We start from the raw sequence: 10,083 nt of genomic DNA, 5'->3' as shown, positions 1-10,083 counted from the left end.
GGGTTAAAATATTTATGAGAATGGCAACCTTATATTATTAAAAGAGAGAATGCAAAATGAATATAAAGTAAAAAAGAAAATGAGGTTGGTCCCACTTATCTAGAAAGCGTGAATCGACTACCACCTCACCCACCCAAATTCTCATCTCGTCTCGTTCCCACAAACAACCGAAAATCCCACGAAAGAAAGCGACACTTTCATTAAACAATTAATAATGAAAATAAATAATCGTAACTGAAAGCCGCTCCAAACCAATTCCAATCAGCGATTTGAAATCCGCAGGAAACAATAAGTAGTAGTATTTATCTGATAAGCAATTGTAGTTATGAAAAGTGATAAGACAGTAGATAGAAGAAGACTCTTCTTTCTGGCATCGAAGATCGCGAGACTAAGTCCCACACCACACACTTTTCATTCTTCCAAAACCCTAGCTAGCCTTCATTTTGATCTAATTATACATACTTGCTATTAATGTCGTCGCTGAGTCGAGAATTGGTGTTTCTCATACTCCAGTTTCTCGAAGAGGAGAAGTTTAAGGAGGCCGTACACAGGTATATAGATCGTTTTTCTCTCTTGTGCTTTCTAGGGTTAATTTCTGATTTGTTGAGTAGAGATGGATTTTGGTGTTAAGTTACTGTGTTTTAGGTCTATGATTGTTTTGTGAGTTGTTTTCTAGGTTAAATTTGTTGTTTAGATTATGTTGCTGAATAGTATTGACGATTATGGATATTTGAACCATGAGACGGAAGTTAATTCGTGTTTCTGTTCCTGAGTTCAACTTAAGGTAGGAAAGGAAATGAAAGGGATGGAAAGAAAGGAAGTGTTGTGTTCCCGAGTTTCATTAAAGGAAGGAAAGAAGAAAATGTGTGTTTTCGAGTTTCATTTAATGTGAGAATGGAAAGGAAAGTGAAGGTTTTGTAGTGTAAAATCTTTCTTTCCATTTTGGAGGGAATTGGTTGGTAGGAAAGGAAAGGAAAATGAAAAGAAAAGAAAAGAAAGGAATGGAAATGTTTTCCTTTCTTTCATTAAGTGAGCTCGGGAACACAGCGTAGTAGGGACATGAGTATTTTGTGATTTGTTGGGAAAATGTTGGAATAAATCTAGATGTTAGTGTTTAATTTAGTGTGTTTTATGTTTAACATTTGTTTTGGAGGTTCAGTTTGTTGTTTCGATTATATTGTTAAATAGTAATATGAGAGTTCATTAGTGTTTTTTGAGTTCTAACTTGATTATTTTATGATTTGTTGGGGAAAATATCCGAATAGAGCTAGATTTTAGTGTTAATATAGAGTGTTTTAGATTTATAATTTGTTTTAACATTTTACTAGTTTTGATAATGGTTAGGGTTTGATTTCTGAAGGTTCGGGTTATCTGATGCATCGTTTATTTTTGTCTATGTGTAGGCTTGAGCAAGAGTCTGGATTTTTCTTTAATGTTAAGTATTTTGAGGAGAAAGTTCATGCTGGTGAGTGGGATGAAGTAGAAAAGTATTTGTCTGGATACACCAAGGTTGATGATAACAGGTACTCAATGAAGATTTTTTTTGAAATCAGGAAACAGAAGTATCTTGAAGCACTTGATAGGTATGAATAATGAGTTGACAGAATACTTTTTATGGAAATGTTTGATATGTTCATCTAATTTATGTATCTATGCTTGTAAATTGTAATTGACTCTCTCAGGCAAGATAAGGGGAAAGCGGTTGAGATATTGGTAAATGATTTGAAAGTATTCTCAACATTTAATGAAGATCTATATAAGGAGATTACACAGCTGTTGACACTTACAAATTTTAGGTTATTCACTCTTTTTTGCCTAAAGTTGTGTATTTGTTACGGTTTATCTTGTTCTTTTTCTTACTGAACTTTCTATATTATTTGTAATTATAGGGAAAATGAGCAGCTGTCTAAGTATGGTGATACTAAAACAGCACGTAGCATTTTGTTGGTTGAGCTTAAAAAGCTAATAGAAGCAAATCCCCTTTTTCGTGAGAAGCTTGTTTTCCCTACCTTAAAGTCATCAAGATTGAGGACTCTGATTAACCAAAGGTAAAACTTCTATTTTATATATTTGTAATCTTTTTAAACTGAAATATAATTAATAGTATTTTGGTGTTTCTAGTTTAAATTGGCAGCACCAGCTGTGTAAGAATCCAAGGCCAAATCCAGATATCAAGACTTTATTTGCAGATCATACATGCACACCTCCAAATGGCACCATTGTGCCTACACCGGTCAATCTTCCACCTGGTGCAGTCACAAAACCTATGGCTTATACTTCACTTGGAGCACATGGTGTATGCTACCCTTTTTAATCAATATTCACATTTCTCTCATTTAATTTCTAAATTGTAATGAATTTTTTAAATGTTATTCTGTTGCAGCCTTTTCCGCCCGCTGCAGCCACTGCAAATGCTAATGCTTTAGCAGGGTGGATGGCAAATGCTGCTGCTTCTTCATCTGTTCAGGCAGGTGTTGTTTCTGCATCATCATTAGCTGGTCCTCCAAATCAAGGTTAGGGTTCAATTTCAACTTAAGGCTCCACACACACATGTGTATGGTAATTAACTTGGTAATTATTATTTGTTATCCAGTGTCCTTTTTAAAACGTCCTGCAACACCTCTTGCTACACTTGGTATGGCTGATTATCAGAATGCTGATCATGAACAGTTAATGAAACGCTTGCGCCCTGCACAGCCTGTAGAAGAGGTAACATTGATCAATATTTGCATTTTACATGTTCACATATGTAAGGCTGTCTACATCTTACCCTCCTCAGACCCTACCATAGCTTTGTTATTGGTGGAATATACTGAGTACGATGATGATGATGGTGATGTTCATACATAAATTACCATGAAATTTATTAGCATTTTGGTGGACTTTTTAAGGTTACTTACCAACCTGCAAGACAACAAGTTTCCTGGTCAGTTGAGGACTTGCCAAGAACAGTAGCATTCAGCATGCATCAAGGATCCATTGTCACAAGCATGGATTTTCATCCTACTCACCAAACACTGCTTCTTGGTATATATTCTATCAATGATCTTTGACTTACGATTTATAGAAGATTGATTTCATAATGATATATATTGTTTCCTTTTGATTTGAATTCTGTAGTTGGATCTAACAATGGTGAAATAACACTTTGGGAAGCCGGGTCACGTGAAAAACTCGCATCAAAACCGTTCAAGATATGGGATATGACATCTTGTTCTTTGTCCTTTCAGGTCTGGCTATTTATATAATTATTTGAAAACCATTTCTCGTGTCTTGCATTTTATTAAGTTATAATCAGTTAACTTCTGAGAGATGTAAGTTATCAAAGATTGTGTGCAAATTGACATAAGATGCAACACATTTGGCATTCCTTGTTATTGAAATTCTCTAAGAGTGTGGTCAGTTAGTATTATTGCATTGTACTTTGTTTGACTTAGGTTGACTTTAGTTACATATATGAGTTGGTTAGGTCTAACTAACAAACTTGTAGGCTGTAGCTCGTAGCTATATATGTATATAGTCTTTAGTTTCTTGTAACACAACAAACACAACCACTAAATTACCAATTTTCTCCCTTTAGTCTTTTCACTGTAACTGAATCTCATGCCTGCTTAGTTACTCTCAGTGTCATAATAATTTTACAGGCATCGTTTGTAAAGGATGCACCAATTTTTGTGAACCGTGTTAGGTGGAGCCCGGATGGAAATATTATTGGTAGGTATGTTTTTGTTCTTTTCTAAATTGGACTCTTGAGGAGCTGATTGTGTGATGTCACAGGTGCTGCTTTTAGTAAGCATTTAATTCATTTGTATGCTTATGCTGCACCAAATGATTTACGTCAGCAAGTAGAGGTGAGTTGATTAATGTTGCTTGTTCAACAAGAAACGTGTGAATCTTACGCTTTTAAACCACTTTATTCTTTATCTTCATGCAGATTGATGCTCATGTTGGTGGAGTGAATGATCTAGCATTTTCTCATCCAAACAAACAGCTTTGTGTTGTTACTTGTGGGGATGATAAGTTAATAAAGGTGTGGGATTTAACGGGGCGGAAGCTGTTTAATTTTGAAGGTCATGAAGCACCTGTTTATTCTATATGCCCTCATCAGAAAGAGACTATTCAGGTTTGTATATACGTGCACATAGTCAAATAAAGAATATTAAAAGCAATAAAGAAAATCAAAAGTAATGGATTTGTAGTTTGTACCTCATCTTTGACTCTTTGATATTTGAAAATAGATAAAGAGAGCTAGAAACAAAAGGCAGTAGAGTTAGGTTTATTGTCAACTTGTCACTTGTCTTGAATTTATATTTGGTTTGGTGCATTTTTAATAAAAGTTATATTTTTCCTTTATATTTCAGTTCATATTTTCAACTGCGATTGATGGTAAGATTAAGGCATGGCTCTATGACAACATGGGATCTAGAGTTGACTATGCTGCTCCTGGTCATGGCTGCACCACTATGCTTTACAGTGCTGATGGCAGTCGGTAAGTTTATCAAATTTCATAAAAACAATATAAATGAACATGTTTATAAACATATAGTGCTTTGTTTTAGATTGTTTTCTTGTGGAACAAGCAAAGAAGGGGAGTCGTTTCTCGTTGAATGGAATGAAAGTGAAGGGGCGCTTAAGAAAACTTATGCTGGGTTCAGAAAGAAGTTAAGTGGCGTTGCACATTTTGACACAACTCAGAACCACTTTTTGGCAGTTGGTGAAGAAAACCAAATAAAGTTCTGGGATATGGATAGCATCAATATGCTCACTAGTACAGATGCCGATGGTGGACTCCCGGTTAGTATATATTCTTATTGCTGTTCATACTTTGAGGTGGTAAATTGGGCGGGTTGGGTGGTCTGTTTAACGGTTCATGTTGACTGGAAACTTTTTTTTGTGAAAATTTGTTACTATTTCTTTATTATGATTACAAAAGAATGCTATTTTAACAATGGGGTTATTGGATATATCTTGTAAATTTCACCAATTGCATATTTACCCAACCCAAAACTAAAATTGCATATATCTTCTATTCTTCTTCCTTATTGAAATTTCACATAATGACAAAAACACCTAACCGATCAGATGAAGTGACTGTTCATGTTCCTCTTCAAAAATACGCAAGTTCACAATGAAACAAGGCAAAAATAAAATAAAATGACTTAGTAAATACGCAAAAAAAAAGGATGAAAAAAACTCACTAACGAAGCATAAAAAACAGAAAAAAAAGTAAAAAACACGGTTAGAAATGGTAATTATTACAATTTGGGAAAATTTAAAGTTTTAGTAAAACTAAGGGTAAAATAGTCATTCTTCAATTTATTTTTTAATAAAATAAATCAAAATGGGAAAATTTGTTTTTTATTTATTAAGGGAGGGGATATATGCAATTTTTGTTTTGGGCTGGTTAAATTGCAATTAATAAAGTTTACAAGGGGATATATCATATATGCATTTGTCTCTTCAATAACAACAATCATAATCTGATATCTGTAATAAAGTGATATGTGAAGCTTTATGCATTTAAGGACACTTTGGGTGACTTTTGACTTGTTTGACTCATTCAAACTATCTTTTTTTTCGAATATTTTTTAAAAAAAGTTCATGTTTGATTTTTTAGAGAGACAACATAAGCCAAATCGACCCTTTTTATTCATTTATGTAAGTAAACAGATCAAAATTGCCTTCTCTAATTCACATATTTAACTGATTGTTTCAGATATTTCCACGCTTGAGGTTCAACAAAGAAGGGAATCTTCTTGCTGTTGCTACAGCTGACAATGGGATTAAGATTCTTGCAAATGCGGCTGGTCTGAGGTCATTAAGAGCAACCGACCCCCCATCATTTGAACCATCAAAATCTTCCATTGAACACCCTGCAATCAAGGTTTCTGTTCTGTTAAAGTGGTTAACTTTAATCTTTTCGTTCAACCAACAAATGTAATATCTAAGCTGCTTCGTTTTCTATGCATCAGATGCAGATCCAGATGCCTAGCTCTTCTTCTATGGCAAATCCCAGTTCGGTTAGCTGTAAAGTGGAGAAAAGCTCACCCGCTAGACCCTCTAACTTTCTCGTGAGTTGGTTATATGCTCCAAAATAAATAAATAAATCGTTTTGTATATAATTGCTGAGTATTTTTCATCTTCATTCATTTTATATTTAGAATGGTGTTGACTCTGTTGGTCCAAGCTTGGAAAAGCCAAGGAATCTGGATGATGTTAATGATAAGGTGAAATCCGGGCAGCTGACCGAAATTGTAGATGCTGCCCAGTGCCGCCTAGTTACTATGCCCGACAGTGCCGAAGCCTCCAACAGGGTATGCCTTCCATTGACCCGTTCAGCCCCTTTGACCCGTTTTCTTTTTAGTTAGATGTTGACTTTACTTGTTTGACTCGTCACACACAGCCACCTATCAATTTTGTTGCATGATGCTGAACACGATATTTATATGCAGGTAGCTCGGCTTCTTTATACAAATTCTGGAGTTGGAATTGTCGCCCTTGGATCAAATGGTATCCAGCGGCTGTGGAAGTGGGCCCGAACTGAGCAAAATCCAACTGGGAAAGTATGGGCATTATACCATTGATAATTTTGTTATATTTTATTTCTTGTTAGATTTAATGGTTATTAAGTTCTGAAGTGGGTGATGTTTAAAGGCCACTGCCAGTGTTACTCCTCAGCATTGGCAACCAAACAGTGGTCTTCTTATGACAAATGATGTGACAGGTGTCAACCTTGAAGAAGCTGTTCCATGCATAGCTCTGTCAAAGAATGATTCTTATGTGATGTCGGCTGCAGGTGGAAAAATTTCATTGTTCAACATGATGACTTTTAAGGTATACTCATTACTGCTGTATAATAGGGGTGCATACGAGCCGAGCCCCAACTCGACTAGGCTCGATTATTATTTGCTTAGCAATTTATATACATTTTATAATATTTTTATAAATTTAATAAATATAATGTTTATAATATATTATATAGTTATTTTTTATCATAATTGTATATATAATACACATCAAATAAAAATTATTTAAATAATAGGCTTCCAGCTGTTCGGAAAAAAATAGGCTTGTTTAGGCTCTTGAGCCAACTCGAGCATGACAAGTCAAGCTCGGGCTCGTTTGTTAAACAAACTTATTTTAAGGCTTGAGCTTGTAAAGTTGGCTCGATTTGAGCTTTTAACGAGCCAATGTTGAGTAGCTCAAGAACAGAGCTCAAACGCATTTATTAAGTGATCTCTAATGTAGGCTCGAGCTTGATAAAGTCCAGCCCGTTTCGAGCTTTTAGCGAGTTGGTATCGAGTAGGCTCACAAGCGGCTCATCTCGTTTACATCTCTAACACTCACTCCTAATAAATCATGTTTTCCGCATATAACATTATATTGTATTAACTTTGATTTTTTATATTTAGGTTATGACGACGTTTATGCCACCTCCGCCGGCTTCAACGTTCCTAGCATTTCATCCTCAAGATAACAACATTATAGCTATTGGCATGGAAGATTCCACAATTCACATATATAATGTTCGGGTTGATGAGGTGTTTCATCTTTCTTTTTTTTTTTACTAATTTTCTGTGTTTTTTAATGTAACATAATGTAAAATATTCTGGCTTTTATAGGTGAAATCAAAGCTGAGAGGTCATCAGAAAAGGATAACCGGTCTTGCATTTTCTACCCTTCTTAAAATATTGGTTTCTTCAGCTGCTGATGCTCATGTGAGACTTGTGGTCAATTTTGGCTGTCTTGTTTTTTTTAAATCATATATATTATTGATTATCAACTTATTATTACATGAGTTTTTATTACCGTGCAGATTTGTTTCTGGAGCATTGATTCATGGGAGAAGAGGAAAATGGTACAGATACAACTGCCACCTGGCAAAGCACCAACAGGTGACACTCGAGTTCAGTTTCACACCGACCAGACACGTTTGCTGGTATCCCATGAAACACAGCTCGCAATATATGACGCCTCCAAAATGGAACACATACGCCAGGTAGATTTAACTTACACAAAACAACTTGTTAAGAACTAATATTACTATAGTCTTAAGTTCTGCTTTATTAAACAATGTGAATTTCTATCGCAGTGGGTCCCACAAGACAATCTTTCAGCGCCTATATCTTATGCGTCATACTCATGCAACAGTCAGCTAGTGTATGCTTCTTTTTGCAATGGCAGCATTGGTGTGTTTGACGCTGACACGTTAAAACTGAGATGTCGCGTTGCGCAGTCTGTATATTTACCGCCACCATCAATATCAAACGGGTAAGAACATGTGGTGTTACATGCATATAAACGGTGTAGAGATAATTAAAAGTGGTGAGATGTATTATAATTGTTTATTATGCAGGAATGAAGGTCCGTATCCACTAGTGGTGGCCGCACATCCACAGGAACAGAACCAGTTTGCAGTGGGGTTGACAGATGGATCAGTTAAGGTAATAGAACCATCAGAATCTCAAGGAAAATGGGGCCTTGATGAATAATAATATCATATCGCTGCCTGTAAACCGTTTTTCATCATCTTCAGGAAAGTATACTTATTCTACCTACTTATGTCGTCTCGTTTAAACAATAATTTTATTAGTATTATTGTTTTGTGGTGGTTCCGACTTTTTAGTGTATTATGACGTTGGAAAATGTTATTATGATATTGTGTATTGTTCAAATGAGATAACTAAATTTATCACAGGTTACACATCAAGTGAGTACAAAATCCAATACCTATAACCCCAAGTCCCCAACATAATGAACCTTTACTTTTGATTGGCGTATGTATGCTTAAGCATATCATGTTACTTTTGATGGTTCTATAAGCAATAACAAGTGAGTTAGATATCATCTATATATACTTGTATGTTTATAACCCGATCCCCGTAATGGGTGAAAAGACGGCACAAGTCTTTGAACGCACACCTAGTACACAAACAAAACTCAGGGTCTACAGTTGTGTAACACCCTAAAATCCGGCATGCCACTTTCATAATTTCATAAACATTATCAATTTAAAATTTTGCAAATAACTTTAACAAAATTCATTAAGACAATTATTTACTAATCTAGGATGTCCCTTTTTGGCTCTTGCCATTAGGCATGTTCAAAACGGTTTGGGACTAGGAACCGGAACCGGTTCCTAACCGGTTCCTATATTCAAAACCCTCAATTAAACCGGTTCCAGGCTCGAACCGGTTAGGGAACCGAACCGGTTCTCCCACCCTCGGACCCCTAACCTATCTAACCGGTTCTTACCGGTTCCTAACCCGGTCCAACCGGTTACAGTGTAAAAATTTTTTTTTTTTTCGTTTTTCGTTTTGCGATTTGGATTCTAAACTACGATTCGTATTTGTATAACATGAAAAATAAAAAAAACAATTAACATAAAAATAAACAATTAACTGATGAAGAAAAGACAACTACTGAAGATGTTTGCCACTGAAGACAACTACTGAAGGTTGCCACTGAAGACAACTACTGAAGGTTGCCACTGATGAGGAATACTCATCAGTGGGAACATTCATCAGTTGCAGAGTTTGTTGTCACTGATGCAAAATATGAATCAGTGACACATCAGTTGCAGAGTTTCATCAGTTGGAACATCATCAGTTAAATATGTAACCATTGTACAATGTAAACTTGTTCATTGGATTTGCAATACAAGTGCATTTAGTTTTTTTTTTTTCGTTTTTCGTTTGCGATTTGGATTCTAAACTACGATTCGTATTTGTATAGCATGAAAAATAAACAAAACAATTAACATAAAATTCATTTTATTTACTTTAAGAAGTTCAAAAAAAAAGGTTACATGTTTTAAAATCTTCAAAAACAAACTAACAAAACATTAAACTTATAAATATAAAGTTGTGACATATTATTTCTAGAAAAACCTTCTTGTTCGTCGTAATTATTGAGCGGCGACTTCTTCCTCGGAATTACTTGTAGAAATGCCTTCTTGTTCGTCGTGCACTCGAACATCAAGTGGTGTTCCATCTTCGAGAGTGGTTACGTGTTGAATACGATCGATTGAGTCCAAGTGATCCTTTAAGCAAATGCACATCTCCACCGACTCCGAATTTAGTC

The 10,083-nt window shown here is 35.4% G+C and overlaps 1 protein-coding gene across 1 annotated transcript; it reads left to right on the top strand.

The window, feature by feature from the left end:
* Nucleotides 1-384: 384 nt before the first annotated feature.
* LOC143592726 (topless-related protein 3-like) lies at nt 385-8,697 on the top strand. Its single transcript, XM_077072577.1, has 24 exons — nt 385-551; nt 1,404-1,583; nt 1,683-1,796; nt 1,890-2,048; nt 2,122-2,296; nt 2,384-2,513; nt 2,594-2,709; nt 2,892-3,027; nt 3,121-3,230; nt 3,645-3,714; nt 3,778-3,851; nt 3,935-4,123; nt 4,362-4,489; nt 4,560-4,794; nt 5,717-5,884; nt 5,973-6,071; nt 6,162-6,314; nt 6,453-6,563; nt 6,655-6,834; nt 7,413-7,541; nt 7,623-7,718; nt 7,817-7,999; nt 8,093-8,271; nt 8,357-8,697. Exons 1-24 carry the CDS (start codon nt 472-474, stop codon nt 8,490-8,492), a joined length of 3,330 nt encoding a protein of 1,109 aa, XP_076928692.1. The 5' UTR covers nt 385-471; the 3' UTR covers nt 8,493-8,697.
* The last annotated feature ends 1,386 nt before the right edge of the window (nt 8,698-10,083 follow it).

Source organism: Bidens hawaiensis, unplaced genomic scaffold (genome assembly GCF_021521415.1).
Source record: "Bidens hawaiensis isolate Kalapana, Puna unplaced genomic scaffold, B.hawaiensis_p1.1 tig00041169_1, whole genome shotgun sequence".
Lineage (NCBI taxonomy): Eukaryota > Viridiplantae > Streptophyta > Magnoliopsida > Asterales > Asteraceae > Bidens > Bidens hawaiensis.
Note: the sequence above shows the minus strand (reverse complement) of the source record. Positions and strands in the feature narration are given on the sequence as shown.

What these genes read in the sequence shown, in the direction of transcription:
- LOC143592726 (XM_077072577.1), top strand. Translation starts at nt 472, where the DNA reads ATGTCGTCGCTGAGTCGAGAATTGGTGTTTCTCATACTCCAGTTTCTC. An exon ending in TTTAAGGAGGCCGTACACAG is followed by an intron (nt 552 to 1,403) that starts GTATATAGATCG and finishes GTCTATGTGTAG; the next exon opens with GCTTGAGCAAGAGTCTGGAT. An exon ending in CTTCACTTGGAGCACATGGT is followed by an intron (nt 2,297 to 2,383) that starts GTATGCTACCCT and finishes ATTCTGTTGCAG; the next exon opens with CCTTTTCCGCCCGCTGCAGC.